This window comes from Salvelinus namaycush, chromosome 3 (assembly GCF_016432855.1).
Source record: "Salvelinus namaycush isolate Seneca chromosome 3, SaNama_1.0, whole genome shotgun sequence".
In the NCBI taxonomy this organism is placed as follows: Eukaryota; Metazoa; Chordata; class Actinopteri; order Salmoniformes; family Salmonidae; genus Salvelinus; species Salvelinus namaycush.
In genome coordinates, this window is record NC_052309.1 from 60,265,605 (window position 1) to 60,282,081 (window position 16,477).

Consider the following 16,477-nt stretch of genomic DNA (forward strand, 5'->3'; position numbering starts at 1 on the left):
ATCGAGAGCATCCTGTCGGGCTGTATCACCGCCTGGTACGGCAACTGCTCCGCCCACAACCAGAGGGTAGTGAGGTCTGCACAACGCATCACCGGGGGCAAACTACCTGCCCTCCAGGACACCTACACCACCCGATGTCACAGGAAGGCCATAAAGATCATCAAGGACAACAACCACCCGAGCCACTGCCTCTTCACCCCGCTATCATCCAGAAGGCGAGGTCAGTACAGGTGCATCAAAGCAGGGACCGAGAGACTGAAAAACAGCTTCTATCTCAAGGCCATCAGACTGTTAAACAGCCACTACTAACATTTAGTGGCTGCTGCCAACATACTGACTCAACTCCAGCCACTTTAATAAGGCGAATTGATGGAAATGTATGTAAAAATGTATCACTAGCCACTTTAAACAATGCCACTTAATATAATGTTGACATACCCTACATTACTCATCTCATATGTATATGTATATACTGTACTCTATATCAACTACTGCATCTTGCCATCTTTATGTAATACATGTATCACTAGCCACTTTAATCTATGCCACTTTATGTTTATATACCCTACATTACTCATCTCATATTTATATACTGTACTCTATACCATCTACTGCATCTTGCCTATGCCGTTCTGTACCATCACTCATTCATATATCTTTATGTACATATTCTTTATCCCTTTACACTTGTGTGTGTATAAGGTAGTAGTTGTGGAATTGTTAGGTTAGATTACTCGTTGGTTATTACTGCATTGTCGGAACTAGAAGCACAAGCATTTCGCTACACTCGCATTAACATCTGCTAACCATGTGTATGTGACAAATAAAATTTGATTTGATTTTATTTATAGTACGTCTATCGACATGTCTGTATACAGTTTCCGCAGTGACATCATGAACTTCCTATTGTCGTCAGATATCAAACTTATTATGAAAAAGTATAAATACAAAAACGTCAGGTTGCATGACATCAGCAGCCTGGTGGTACAAAATAGCATAACTGGTGTATTTTAACACCAATAAACCCATCAGTTTAAAAATGAATTTAGCACATACTGATGGGAGAGTACTTCTCCCTTTATCTAAACTCAGCAAAAAAAGAAGCGTCCTCTCACTGTCAACTGCGTTTATTTTCAGCAAACTTAACGTGTAAATATGTGTAAGTACATAACAAGATTCAACAACTGAGACAAACTGAACAAGTTCCACAGACATGTGACTAACAGAAATGGAATAATGTGTCCCTGAACAAAGGGGGGGGGGGGGTGGGTCAAAATCAAAAGTAACAGTCGGTATCTGGTGTGGCCACCAGAAGCATTAAGTACTGCAGTGCATCTCCTCCTCATGGACTGCACCAGATTTGCCAGTTATTGCTGTGAGATGTTACCCCACTCTTCCACCAAGGCACCTGCCCTGTTCCCGGACATTTCTGGTGGGAATGGCCCCAGCCCTCACCCTCCAATCCAATAGGTCCCAGACGTGCTCAATGGGATTGAGATCTGGACTCTTCGCTGGCCATGGCAGAACATTGACATTCCTGTCTTGCAGGAAATCACGCACAGAACGAGCCGTATGGCTGGTGGCATTGTCATGCTGGAGGGTCATCTCAGGATGAGCCTGCAGGAAGGGTACCACATGAGGGAGGAGGATGTCTTCCCTGTAACGCACAGCGTTGAGATTGCCTGGAATGACAACAAGCTCAGTGCGATGATGCTGTGACATACCACCCCAGACCATGACGGACCCTCCACCTCCAAATCGATCCCGCTCCAGAGTACAGGCCTCGGTGTAACGCTCATTCCTTCGACGATAAACGCGAATCCGACCATCACCCCTGGTGAGACAAAACCGCGACTCGTCAGTGAAGAGCACTTTTTGCCAGTCCTGTCTGGTCCAGCGACGGTGGGTTTGTGCCCATAGGCGACGTTGTTTCCGGTGATGTCTGGTAAGGACCTGCCTTACAACAGGCCTACAAGCCCTCAGTCCAGCCTCTCAGCCTATTGCGGACAGTCTGAGCACTGATGGAGGTAATGTGCGTTCCTGGTGTAACTCGGGCAGTTGTTGCCGCCATCCAGTACCTGTCCTGCAGGTGTGATGTTCGGATGTACCGATCCTGTGCAGGTGTTGTTACACGTGGTCTGCAACTGCGAGGATGGTCAGCTGTCCGTCCTGTCTTCCTGTAGCGCTGTCTTAAACATCTCACAGTACGGACATGCCTCCTTGCAGCATGCCTAAGGCACATTCACACAGATGAGCAGGGACTCTGGGCATCTTTCGTTTGGTGTTTTTCCAGAGTCAGTAGAAAGGCCTCTTTAGTGTCCTACGTTTTCATAACTGTGACCTTAATTGCCTACCGTTTGTAAGCTGTTAGTGTCTTAACGACTGTTCCACAGGTGCATGTTCATTAATTGTTTATGGTTCATTGAACAAGCATGGGAAACAGCGTTTAAACCCTTTACAATGAAGATCTGTGAAGTTATTTGGATTTTTACGAATTATCTTTGAAAGACAGGGTCCTGAAAAAGGGACGTTCCTTTTTTTGCTGAGTTTACATTTACATTACATATTATCCAGAGCGATTTACAGTCGTGAGTGCATACATGTCATACTTTTTTCTCCGTACTGGTCCTAATCTTCTGCCTATGTCTCAGCTCTTCAATAATAAGGCCAAAGAGGCCTGAGATAGAGAGAAAGACAGTGAGAGATCACGAAAGATGAGAATACAGAAAAACGAATCCATGCTTTAGTCACTTCTAGATTAGACTACTGCAATGCTCTACTCTGTGGCTACCTGGGTAAAGCACTAAATAAACTTCAGTTAGTGCTAAATACAGCTGCTAGAATCTTGCCTAGAACCAAAGAAATGGATCATATTAATCCAGTGCTAGCATCTCTACACTGGCTTCCTGTTAAGGCTAGGGCTGATTTCAAGATTATACTGCTAACCTACAACCTATATATTTCATTCTAGTGGGAGAGGGCTCAACTGATTTTTCTGACTAGCGAATTGAAACTTTTAAATGAAAAATAGCCTAGTTAATTTATGAAGTGGAAAAAGTAGCTGGCTGAAAATGTGGGTTGGGCTAATGACTAACTAGATGTGTCAGGCCAGCTGGCACAGATCGTCCCATGGAAGTTTGGTTCCCAGGGGTTGAATCAGGCCGAGAACCAGGTTTGGAGTTTTCTAGACAAACACTCACTTGTTAACTTTCTATAAATGAATTTGTTCAAGGATGGAAAACCACCCACGACACCCTGGCCTAAACCTGTTACATGAGCAGTAATGGAAACCCCCCTGTGAGTTTGAGAAGAACCACACGTCCTTCCGCTTTGCCTACAGTAATATTTAACATTATGATAGTTTTGATGTTTTAATGACGGCCCGGGTTAGTTAGTGGTCCAGAGAGACTGTCACTGACGGTAACTTATCACTGCTGTTAGAGGACATAGATTACCTTGTAGGCTTTTTGAAGTGGCGTCTATTTGATTACTCATAGTTAATGCCGTCTTATTTGGCCGACCCCGGTGCAGGTTAGTTCTGAAGAATTCGTTGTCATTGAAATTTACCTGGCTAAAAAAGGTGAGCCACATTCGTATGACTGGTTATCCAGAGTTGAACTGGGAGTTGAATAAAGTTACCTCACTAACTCCTCAAACCTGATTTGTAGGATACCCCTCCTGTTCTTTTCTTGGGTTGAAAACTGTCAGCCACTCTTGAAGAGCAATGGAACTCAAACAAAGTGAAGTAGACATGAGCATGAACAACAACATTCAGTAAAGCCAATGCTTCAGTCTGTAGCATCGTAGACATTACTATTGAGAGTAGTTTGCTGTGGAGTGGCATGACACACAAGTACTTAAGAGTTCGATCCAACCAACCAGGGCAGAGTAGACCAGTTAACCACATGTGATTTCTATTTTCAGTTCAGAGACAGGGGCCTCTTCCAACGAGAGAGAGACAGAGGCCTCTTCCAACGAGAGAGAGACAGAGGCCTCTTCCAACGAGAGAGAGACAGAGGCCTCTTCCAACGAGAGAGAGACAGAGGCCTCTTCCAACGAGAGAGAGACAGAGGCCTCTTCCAACGAGAGAGAGACAGAGGCCTCTTCCAACGAGAGAGAGACAGAGGCCTCTTCCAACGAGAGAGAGACAGAGGCCTCTTCCAACGAGAGAGAGACAGAGGCCTCTTCCAACGAGAGAGAGACAGAGGCCTCTTCCAACGAGAGAGAGACAGAGGCCTCTTCCAACGAGAGAGAGACAGAGGCCTCTTCCAACGAGAGAGAGACAGAGGCCTCTTCCAACGAGAGAGAGACAGAGGCCTCTTCCAACGAGAGAGAGACAGAGGCCTCTTCCAACGAGAGAGAGACAGAGGCCTCTTCCAACGAGAGAGAGACAGAGGCCTCTTCCAACGAGAGAGAGACAGAGGCCTCTTCCAACGAGAGAGAGACAGAGGCCTCTTCCAACGAGAGAGAGACAGAGGCCTCTTCCAACGAGAGAGAGACAGAGGCCTCTTCCAACGAGAGAGAGACAGAGGCCTCTTCCAACGAGAGAGAGACAGAGGCCTCTTCCAACGAGAGAGAGACAGAGGCCTCTTCCAACGAGAGAGAGACAGAGGCCTCTTCCAACGAGAGAGAGACAGAGAGAGAGAGAGAAGGAAGGAAACAGGGAGATGAAGGGGAGAAGAGGAAAGCATACTGTAGGGAGAGGAAGAAGGGGTAAGAGGAAGGAATAAGAGAATGAGCGGTACTAATAAGGGGAATTTGGGAAAGGCAAGCCCTCATGAAGCAGACAGTTTGAGAGTTGAGGCAACAGAGAGGGAGAGAGAGAAAAAAACACCTAAAGAGTTGGTAGTGACATAATGTCCAGGTGAGTGAGCGAGTGTGTGAGCGAAAGAGAAAATGTCTCATCTCAGTGGGGAGAAGCAATGCGACTCGAATAGACCTTTGAGCCTTTGTGATGTACGGAGGCACCTGTGTGTGTGTGTTCTGTTATCAATGTGAAGGCTTCACTATTCTAATAAGCATAGAAATGCTGCAAGTAAGTTGGCGCATGTAATAAGTAACAGGGGCAAAGTCCCCGGTCATTAGGCGACCAGGCTGTGTGTGTATATTATGTACTTTGTGTTTGGGCACACCTACTCATTCAAGGATTTTTCTTTATTTGTATTATTTTCTACATTATAGAATAATAGTGAAGATATCAAAACTATGAAATATGGAATCATGTTGTAACCAAAAAAAGTGTTATAAAGAAATCCAAAAATATTTTATATTTGTGATTCTTCAAATAGCCACCCTTTGCCTTGATGACAGCTTTGCACACGCTTGGCATTTTCTCAACCAGCTTCACCTGGAATGCTTTTCCAAAAGTCTTGAAGGAGTTCCCACATATGCTGAGCACTTGTTGGCTGCTTATCCTTCACTCTGCGGTCCATCTCATCCCAAACCATCTCAATTTGCTTGAGCTTGGGGAATTGTGGAGGCCAGGTCATCTGATGCAGCACTCCATCACTTTCCTTCTTGGTTAAACAGCCATTACACAGCCTGGATGTGTGCTGGGTCATTGTCCTGTTGAAAAACAATTGATAGTCCCACTAAGCTCAAAGCAGATGGGATGGCGTATCGCTGCAGAATGCTGTAGTAGCCATGCTGGTTAAGTGTGCCTTGAAATCTAACTACATCACAGACAGTGTCACCAGCAAAGCACCCCCACACCGTAACACCTCCTCCTCCTCCATGCTTTATGGTGGGAAATACAGATGCGGAGTAGTGTTTTTTTGCAGCAATTCGACCATGAAGGCCTGATTCACGCAGTCTCTTCTGAACAGTTGATGTTGAGATGTGTCTGTTACTGGAACTCTGTGAAGCATTTATTTGGGCAGCAATTTCTGAGGCTGGTAACTCTAATGAACTTATCCTCTGCAGCAGAGGTATCTTTGGGTCTTCCATTCCTGTGACGGTCCTCATGAGAGCCAGTTTCATCACAGCGCTTGATGGTTTTTGCGACTGCACTTGAAGAAACTTTCAAAGTTCTTGAAATTTTCCAGATTGACTGACCTTCATGTCTTAAGGAAATGATGGACTGTCATCTCTCTTTGCTTATTTAAGCTGTTCTTGCCAAGTCCATAATACGGACTTGGTATTTTACCAAATAGGGCTATCTTCTGAACACCACCCCTACCTTGTCACAACACAACTGATTGAGTCAAATGCATTAAGAAGGAAAGAAATTCCACAAATCAACTTTAAGAAGGCACACCTATTAATTGAAATGCATTCCAATGCATTCCACCTCATGAAGCTGGTTGAGAGCATGCCAAGAGTATTCAAAGCTGTCATTAAGGCAAAGGGTGGCTATTTGAAGAATCTCAAATACACTGCTCAAAAAAATAAAGGGAACACTAAAATAACACATCCTAGATCTGAATGAATGAAATATTCTTATGAAATACTTTTTTCTTTACATAGTTGAATGTGCTGACAACAAAATCACACAAAAATTATCAATGGAAATCAAATTTATCAACCTATGGAGGTCTGGATTTGGAGTCACACTCAAAATTAAAGTGGAAAACCACACTACAGGCTGATCCAACTTTGATGTAATGTGTTTAAAACAAGTCAAAATGAGGCTCAGTAGTGTGTGTGGCCTCCACGTGCCTGTATGACCTCCCTACAACGCCTGGGCATGCTCCTGATGAGGTGGCGGATGGTCTCCTGAGGGATCTCCTCCCAGACCTGGACTAAAGCATCCGCCAACTCCTGGACAGGTGCAACGTGGCGTTGGTGGATGGAGCGAGACATGATGTCCCAGATGTGCTCAATTGGATTCAGGTCTGGGGAACGGGCGGGCCAGTCCATAGCATCAATGCCTTCCTCTTGCAGGAACTGCTGACACACTCCAGCCACATGAGGTCTAGCATTGTCTTGCATTAGGAGGAACCCAGGGCCAACCGCACCAGCATATGGTCTCACAAGGGGTCTGAGGATCTCATCTCGGTACCTAATGGCAGTCAGGCTACCTCTGGCGAGCACATGGAGGGCTGTGCGGCCCCCAAAGAAATGCCACCCCACACCATGACTGACCCACCGCCAAACCGGTCATGCTGGAGGATGTTGCAGGCAGCAGAACGTTCTCCACGGCGTCTCCAGACTCTGTCACATGTGCTCATGTTCTCAGTGTGAACCTGCTTTCATCTGTGAAGAGCAGAGGGCGCCAGTGGCGAATTTGCCAATCTTGGTGTTCTCTGGCAAATGCCAAACGTCCTGCACGGTGTTGGGCTGTAAGCACAACCCCCACCTGTGGACGTCGGGCCCTCATACCACCCTCATGGAGTCTGTTTCTGACCGTTTGAGCAGACACATGCACATTTGTGGTCTGCTGGAGGTCATTTTGCAGGGCTCTGGCAGTGCTCCTCCTTGCACAAAGGCGGAGGTAGCGGTCCTGCTGCTGGGTTGTTGTCCTCCTACGGCCTCCTCCACGTCTCCTGATGTACTGGCCTGTCTCCTGGTAGCGCCTCCATGCTCTGGACACTGCGCTGACAGACACAGCAAACCTTCTTGCCACAGCTCGCATTGATGTGCCATCCTGGATGAGCTGCACTACCTGAGCCACTTGTGTGGGTTGTAGACTCTGTCTCATGCTACCACTAGAGTGAAAGCACCGCCAGCATTCAAAAGTGACCAAAACATCAGCCAGGAAGCATAGGAACTGAGAAGTGGTCTGTGGTCACCACCTGCAGAACCACTCCTTTATTGGGGGTGTCTTACTAATTGCCTATAATTTCCACCTGTTGTCTATTCCATTTGCACAACAGCATGTGAAACTTATTGTCAATCAGTGTTGCTTCCTAAGTGGACAGTTTGATTTCACAGAAGTGTGATTGACTTGGAGTTACATTGTGTTGTTTAAGTGTTCCCTTTATTTTTTTGAGCAGTGTATATTTTCATTTGTTTAACCCAAAAAAAGTTGAATGAGTAGGTATTCTAAAACTTTTGACCAGTTGTGTATGCAAAATTCTGAGCTCTGTAACTGTCAACCAGTCAGTCAACCAGCCAGCCAGTCAGTCATAGCAGTACATTGAGGTAATTTCCAGGAGTGGAACTCCCCAGCGTTCCCACAGACAGGCAGTTAACACAGTAGAGGCCAGGGGAAGAGAGCACTGCACTGCTGAGGTAGAAGTAGGGAGAGAAGGTGGAGACATACAGTGCCTTCGGAAAGTATTCAGACCGCTTTACTTTTTCCACATTTTGTTACGTTACAGCCTTATTCTAAAATGTATTAAATATTTATTTTTTTCCTCAGAAATCTACACACAATACCCCATAATGACAAAGCAAAAACAGAGTCTCATAGCAAAGGGTCTGAATACATCCGTAAATAATAATAAAAAATATATTATTTACGTATGTGTTCAGACCGTTTGCTATGAGACTCGAAATTGAGCTCAGGTGCATCCTGTTTCCAATTCAATTGAATTCACCTGTGGTAAATTCAATTGATTGGACATAATTTGGAAAAGAACACACCTGTCTATATAAGGTCCCACTTATATAAGGTCATAGCAAAGGTCCCACAGCAAAAACCAAGCCATGAGCTCAGAGACAGGATTGTGTCGAGTCACAGATCTGGGGAAGGGTACAAAAAAAATGTCTGAAGCCATGAAGGTCCCTAAGAACACAGTTGCCTCCATCATTCCTAAATGGAAGAAGTTTGGAAACACCAAGATTATTCCTAGAGCTGGCCGTCCGGCCAAACTGAGCAATCGGGGGAGAAGGGCCTTGGTCAGGGAAGCGTCCAAGAAGCCGATGGTCACTCTGACAGAGTTCTAGAGTTCTTCTGTAGAGATGGGAGAACCTTCCAGAAGGACAACCATCTCTATAGCACTCCACCAATCAGGCCTTTATGGTAGAGTGACCAGACGGAAGCCACTCCTCAGTAAAAGGCACATGACAGCCAGCTTTGAGTTTGCCAAAAGGCACCTAAAGACTCTCAGACCATAAGAAACAAGATTCTCTGGTCTGATAAAACCAAGATTGATCTCTTTGGCCTGAATGCCAAGAGTCACGTCTGGAGGAAACCTGGCACCATCCCTACGGTGAAGCATGGTGGTGGTCGCATCATGCTGTGGGAAAGTTTTTCAGCGGCAGGTGCTGGGAGACTAGTCAGGATCAAGGCAAAGATGAACGGAGCAAAATACAGAGAGATCCTTGATGAAAATCTGCTCCAGAGCGCTCAGGGCGAAGGTTCACCTTTCAACAGGACAACGACCCTAAGCACACAGCCAATACAACGCAGGAGTGGCATCGGGACAAGTCTCTGAATGTCCTTGAGTGGCCCAGCCAGAGCCTGGACTTGAACCCGATCTAACATCTCTGGAGAGACCTGAAAATAGCTGTGCAGCAATGCTCCCCATCCAACCTGACAGAGCTTGAGAGGATCTGCAGAGAGGAATGGGAGAAACTACCCAAATATAGGTGTGCCAACCTTGTATCGTCATACCCAAGGAGACTCAAGGCTGTAATCACTGCCAAAGGTGCTTCAAGAAAGTACTGAGTATAGGGTCTGAATACTTATGTAAATGTGATATTTCAGTTATTTATATTTAATACATTTACAAAAATTTCTCAGAACTTGTTTTTGCTTTGTTATTATGGGGTATTGTGTGCAGATTAATGTGGAAAATAACAATTTAATACATTTTATAATAAGGCTGTTACGTAACAAAATGTGGAAAAAGTCAAGGGGTCTGAATACTTTCCGAATGCACTGTAGGTGGTAGAGATAGAGTGGAGGGAATTTCCCCCGATTGTCTGACTGTTGTGGGTCGGTAGAAACAGAGGAGGAAACAGAAAACTCCAACCGCAACAAACAGACAGAGAGAGAAAGCGCGAGAGAGATGCCACTTCTCTCAGATGAAAAAAAAAAAAACTGATGAAAGACAAAAAGAGAAGGCCTGTCATCTAGGGCTGTGGTGGTCATGACATTTTGTCAGCGGGTTATTGTTATGCAATCATCACCTCGGAAAGCACTGTCCATTTTGTTGTGTTAGGCTTTGAAACAACATCCACAACGACCATGTTTTCCACTCAGTTTCAACCTGTCCATGAACTTTTGTCTTCAAATTGATCAATCGCAGTGAGGTGACTTTTAAAAGCACATACTGTTTTCATGATGTGATTTTGGATTGTATCTGAATTGATGTCAGAGTGGTTGAAGGGAAAAGAACCCCGAGTACCAGGCCATTAGCAACCTGATAATCATTTGTGAGTTGGGTACTACCAACGTATGTCCAGAGTGCATAAAAGGAGATTACCGTGACTCAACGGCCACATAGAATTTTACTGCGGTCATGACTCATGATTGCCGGTGTGGCGGTAATACAGTCACCGCAACAGCCCTACTTTCACCCAATCGTGGCTCACGGAGGTCATGCTAACATTGTGCCCCATACTTTGACTGAAATATTAAACTTAAGCCACTGAATTGGTTCCTCAACATGTATTAATTGTGGTTCAGGACTGTCAATGGACATTAAGTCGTGGAATGAAACAGAGAGAGGAACTGATCCAAGCCTTAAAGGAAGAGGATAGAGGGAGCTGGACAATGTTTTACAGGATGTTTCAAGTGACACTAAACACGGACACACTCCCCTCCCAAAGGATATCTGAGGCAAGGTTTCCATTAGCCGGCAAATCACCTGGAGAAAAAAAAATCCCATTGCAAAATTATGCTTTTTATTCATTCATCGAAAAAGCAGTCAATGGAAATACTTTTGACAGGTAAAGAGTAGTGGTCGATAGGTTCATTTGCCTTATTTTGTGGAATTAAAATTGGCCTGTGTATTTTTGTTAGTCAGCATAGAACCTATTTTGAGCGGGATTTCTCCTGCACGATTAAAAAGAGCTACTGGTAATTGAAGCATGCCTCCCATTCACCATTCAAGTGCAGGCAACAGGCTATCAGTGCTTCACCCACCACTTTACAATGTGAGCTGGAGGCAGTAGGCATTTTGGAAAACATACTTAATAAAGCTGAATGTTTTATTTCATATTATGAGGCATCGTTTACCTTGCTTCAAATTAGCATATAGGAAAAATCCGACCATGAAAACGTGGAGGCAATTTAATAGGCGGCGTGTGAGTTGCAAGTTTGGGGACGCTTACAATTTATCCTACCATTTTTACCGTTCTGAGTCACAGTTATGATGTACATATGCAGATTTGCGTGGAACAGCTTCATTTCAATACTGTTTTCATTTCTTAAAACCATGACAAAAAAACGACTAATGAAAGATCACTAGCCTCTGCCATTTGATACACCGTGATCCATTGGCGGCTAAAGAAATGAACGCATGGAACTCATAGCTAATACAGCAGTAGGCCTTTAACTTCCATTTCTCTTTCACACTGAGGATTGGGGATTATCGAGGGGGAGATTTGGAAGATTTTTCAAATAGCTTACTGTGAGGACTATATTTTTAATATATCATCATTCGCAATGATGTAGAAAAAAAAAAAACACACACACTTTCCTACATTTCCGTGCAGCAGGTGAGGTACATCTATGCGTGCTCACGCGTTCCCTCAACATTATCAGGACATAGAAACCAGATACATACTCATTGCTCACATGGAGCATTCCAAACAAAAGTGGAGCGAGTTGTGAACTCGATAAAGAATGTTTCCACTCCGAGAATGAGAACGGTAAATGTAAGCAATCTAAGGGGATTAATGGTACATTTACTACTGGTGTCATATGTAAGGGGAATTTAAACATATTTTTTTTTAAAGGACAAACAATTCACACAATGACATAATGAATGTGCAAGAACTGGCGGGAGATTCACCTGTATCGTCACCAGACACCCCTCCCCTTCTTATTGTCTCAACACATTATCTTCACACGTATTTTTTGCTTTTCACTGTCAGCCGAAACTCAATAATCAGCTAGGCCTACCACACGTGCTGCCCAAATTGCGGGCTTCCCAAATAAGAATAGGCCTACAAGCTATTTTTTTTGAAGAAGCTAATTATCCTTGATTCCTCTGTGGCCAAGTCATGCTTTCTGGTGAAGTATTTTGAACGATTTTAATTATTTCTATATAAACAGGAGTAATTATATAATGTCGGCGAAATATTTAGTATTTCCATTTACCTCCCTATTGGACCCACCGCTTTGCCATTTCTCCCCTGTTCTATTGGTTTTCATATAAATGTTATTTTGTTGTCCAGAAGCCAAAGGCACAATCCTAGTCATATTAGCAGCACATCCTCGTTGTTGTATCTTAAGAGTCCCCCTCTTTCTAAGATTCTAACAGATTTCTCATGTGGAACCGCTATCAGGTGCGCTGTCGAATGTCGTTTCCCCAGGTGGGCTGTTTAGAATGTCGTTTCCCCAGGTGGGCTGTTTAGAATGTCGTTTCCCCAGGTGGGCTGTTTAGAATGTCGTTTCCCCAGGTGGGCTGTTTAGAATGTCGTTTCCCCAGGTGGGCTGTTTAGAATGTCGTTTCCCCAGGTGGGCTGTTTAGAATGTCGTTTCCCCAGGTGGGCTGTTTAGAATGTCGTTTCCCCAGGTGGGCTGTTTAGAATGTCGTTTCCCCAGGTGGGCTGTTTAGAATGTCGTTTCCCCAGGTGGGCTGTTTAGAATGTCGTTTCCCCAGGTGGGCTGTTTAGAATGTCGTTTCCCCAGGTGGGCTGTTTAGAATGTCGTTTCCCCAGGTGGGCTGTTTAGAATGTCGTTTCCCCAGGTGGGCTGTTTAGAATGTCGTTTCCCCAGGTGGGCTGTTTAGAATGTCGTTTCCCCAGGTGGGCTGTTTAGAATGTCGTTTCCCCAGGTGGGCTGTTTAGAATGTCGTTTCCCCAGGTGGGCTGTTTAGAATGTCGTTTCCCCAGGTGGGCTGTTTAGAATGTCGTTTCCCCAGGTGGGCTGTTTAGAATGTCGTTTCCCCAGGTGGGCTGTTTAGAATGTCGTTTCCCCAGGTGGGCTGTTTAGAATGTCGTTTCCCCAGGTGGGCTGTTTAGAATGTCGTTTCCCCAGGTGGGCTGTTTAGAATGTCGTTTCCCCAGGTGGGCTGTTTAGAATGTCGTTTCCCCAGGTGGGCTGTTTAGAATGTCGTTTCCCCAGGTGGGCTGTTTAGAATGTTGTTTCCCCAGGTGGGCTGTTTAGAATGTTGTTTCCCGCGAATTGCATTTTGGCAAATGTTTGAAAATTACGTTTTATTGGCTGTTTCATTACGAGTTACATGCTCTGAATTACCATAATGTAAATGTGATTTCTGTTATTCTGATCACCGTGGGTGGATGCCCTAATGGGTTACGCACCCAATGTATATGTGTCCAGTAAATTTCTCAAATGGCCGGTAAATTTGAATCTTCCCTGTCATGTTGTCCGGCGCCACATTTTCCTAACAGAAACCCTGGTCTGAGGGTGTGTTAGGGAATGATGCACACACCCAGCACTCTCACCTCCACGGGGATGTCCCAGGTGAGTCTCTGAGGGGGCGGTAAGGAGCGCTCCACCTCTCCCTTACAATGGCCGTCCTCTGTGTAACCCAGTTGGAAGGCATCTGTGGCCAGGGTGAACTGAGGACAGACAGAGAGCAGTTGTTACACACACACACACACACATAGACACACATGCAAACACACAAAGTTCAGTGGCTTCACCATTCACAAAGAGTATAAAACACACAGAAACTTGACCTGCCAAAAACTGATAACAAACATGTTTATCCTCTTTCTGATTGAGCAAATCCTGAGAATATCCAGTTTGGATAATAACTGGAAGATCCTGATCTGGGCTATGCTCTATTTAACCACAGGCACTTTTAGCCACATATCTTGCCATATGTAGTCTACCTCACACATACACTAAAATCTGCAAGATCGGATTATTCTAAATAAAACCAAGTGCTTGACCGCCATTGAGGACAGGTCATTTGGGCTGTCAAGGGGAATCTCCCCCCCATATTTTTAACCTCATTAGCTCCAGCACCATACTAGTGTCTACACAATGTGAAAACGGCACATTTCTATGTTATGTAGCTAAAAAGAGAAGAAAAAGGCCCTAATAAAATGCTATTTGATTATGGCTGTTTGACAGATAAACACACACACACACCTCCCACAGGTGTGCCACTGTCGGGGCGTCGGCCCAGGAGTGCTCTGCATTCAGCCCATTCTTCCCATTCTTGTACACCACCACAGAGAAGGACTTATCAAACCACCTGAGAGACCGAGAGAGAGAGAGAGGGGGGGGGGGGGGGGGCAGGAGAGAGGAGAGAGAGATAGATTAAGAGATAGAGAGATAGATATATATAGATCAATTAGCTCAGTGTTTTCCGTTTTGAGAGTTGACCACACACTATCAAAGCAGAATGTATACATCCCTTGACCACCCACCACTGTCCTGTTCCAGCCAAAACATCAGACTAAAATGGACTCATTATTCATCAATCTCATTGAGAGTTCAATACTGTATTGTATGAGAGTGCCATACAGACAGGAATCCACTGGAACTCAGACACAGATGTGAAGCACTTGATTTGGAGGAGGGAGAGAAGAGTGTGTACAAGAGGAACTTCGGCCTAGTGTCGATGATTCTGAACAACCAGAACCATGTCCATGGATGGGATATATCCCTCAATTATTTCACTAAAGCAACTGGTGCTCTTGGACTTATACAACATTTGCTGCTAATTCAATCAGGTTGTCACATACCATGTTTTTGTGTGTGTGTGTGTGTGTGTGTGTGTGTGTGTGTGTGTGTGTGTGTGTGTGTGTGCACGTGTGAAAGGAAGAGGGGATAAAATGGACCAGATGAAGACCATCTGTCAACAAAAACATCCTGCTCTCTTCATTGTGCACAATTCAACTCAATCTAGATAACCGATAAACTATGATAGAGGTGGCACCCTATTCCCTATATGGTGCACTACTTTGGATCAGAGCCCTATGGGCCCACGCCTTGGTCAAAGGTAGTGCACTACAGTATATAAGGAATAGGGTGCCATTTGGTACATGCCTAGTACCAGACCCCCTTGTAGAAGAGTGTGATGGATTGAATGTTCTTTCATTGCGTGGTAACTGGGGAAAGGCAGAGTTGGACACTCTATAAAACTGGTCCTAATTCACTCCCATAGCCCTTCCAGTTGGCTCCATCCTGTCAATGTTGACAGATCTGTAAGGTGTTAGCAATGAGGTGGAAGCTCCGCCCCGATTCTACATTGACTAAATAGAAGCTCATCTTAACACGCCTGCACCACACAGTCACACACCTGTCATAACATTTCCCGTGGAGGAGGGACTTGGCGTAGCGGTCCAGGTTTCCCACGGGGTCTTCTCCCATCATTCCTTGCTCCTCGTCGTCCAGGGTGACAAAGAAGGCGGCTCTCTCGATGCAGTCCAGCGAGCGCTTGTTCACCCCTGAGCTGAAGTACTGCTTTCTTACGGCACACCACGGCACCCTGGGTAAAAACGCATCCAAACCACGCCAAAACTTCATTTCAAAAAGGTAGACTCAACAAGATGACATCGTCAACACAGAGTCTACTGTACTTCTTACTTACAGAAAGACATCAATATCAACAGCAACCAAAACGGGCAAGAATCCTCCATTGTTACTGAACATAGGGGAACATATTTCCCTTCTGCAACCCACTCCCTGCAGAACAGTGTGCATGGTGATAATGAGCACGATAGAATACTTGACAGTAGAGTGAAAGTGATCCCACGGGACATGCCAGGACAAAACACCCCATAATCAGACTAATTCAACCGTGTGGTTGTAACTGTTCCTTGCTCAAAGGCGGAACCCTGTCAGCAGTCATGACGAGCTGAAGATGACTAAAGATGCAATGGCGAGAGGAAAAGTGTGCTGCTACTGTACCACACCCGCACCCCCAGGACAGAAGATTAGTTTTTAACTCCGTGTGTAAAGTCCTACAGAAAGATGGGAGCGCCACAGTGTACCAACAATTGTGACGTGAACAGAGTTGTTTTACGCGTCTGCACGGGTGTCGTGTTTCAAGTGTGTTTGAGAGAGAGTGAGAGAGAGTGCGAGGGAGAGAATCCTACTCATGATTATTGTTCCAACTTACCACAATCAAAGCCCAGAATAGCTCTGTTGGTGTACATAGACCATAACTGCACAGATCATTAACTACATTCAGTATAATTGCCCTTAATCCTAGGATAATGCTTGTGTTTGTGTTATGAGAGCAGTCGTGGCCCGGTTTAGCAGGTTTTAACCAATAGTGCTTTAGTTGTTTTATCTTATCATAAACACACACCCAGACAGCAAATGGTACACATCGTTTTCCCGCTCAGCCCAGTCAAAACTGTTCGCTGCTCTGGCACCCCAATGGTGGAACAAACTCCCTCACGACGCCAGGTCAGCGGAGTCAATCACCACCTTCCGGAGACACCTGAAACCCCACCTCTTTAAGGAATACCTAGGATAGGATAAAGTAATCCTTCT

At 45.0% G+C, this 16,477-nt stretch overlaps 1 protein-coding gene across 2 annotated transcripts in view; it reads right to left on the minus strand.

The window, feature by feature from the left end:
• Nucleotides 1-16,477, minus strand: part of cpt1a2b (carnitine palmitoyltransferase 1A2b) — a 53,868-nt gene that overhangs the window by 14,080 nt on the left and 23,311 nt on the right. For both annotated transcript variants that reach the window (XM_038980321.1, XM_038980312.1), the window contains exons 11-13: nucleotides 15,276-15,464; nucleotides 14,120-14,225; nucleotides 13,465-13,581 (exon numbers count right to left, since the gene is read on the minus strand). In XM_038980321.1, coding sequence (XP_038836249.1) covers nucleotides 13,465-13,581; nucleotides 14,120-14,225; nucleotides 15,276-15,464 — 412 coding nt within the window. The remainder of the gene's footprint in view (nucleotides 1-13,464; nucleotides 13,582-14,119; nucleotides 14,226-15,275; nucleotides 15,465-16,477) is intronic.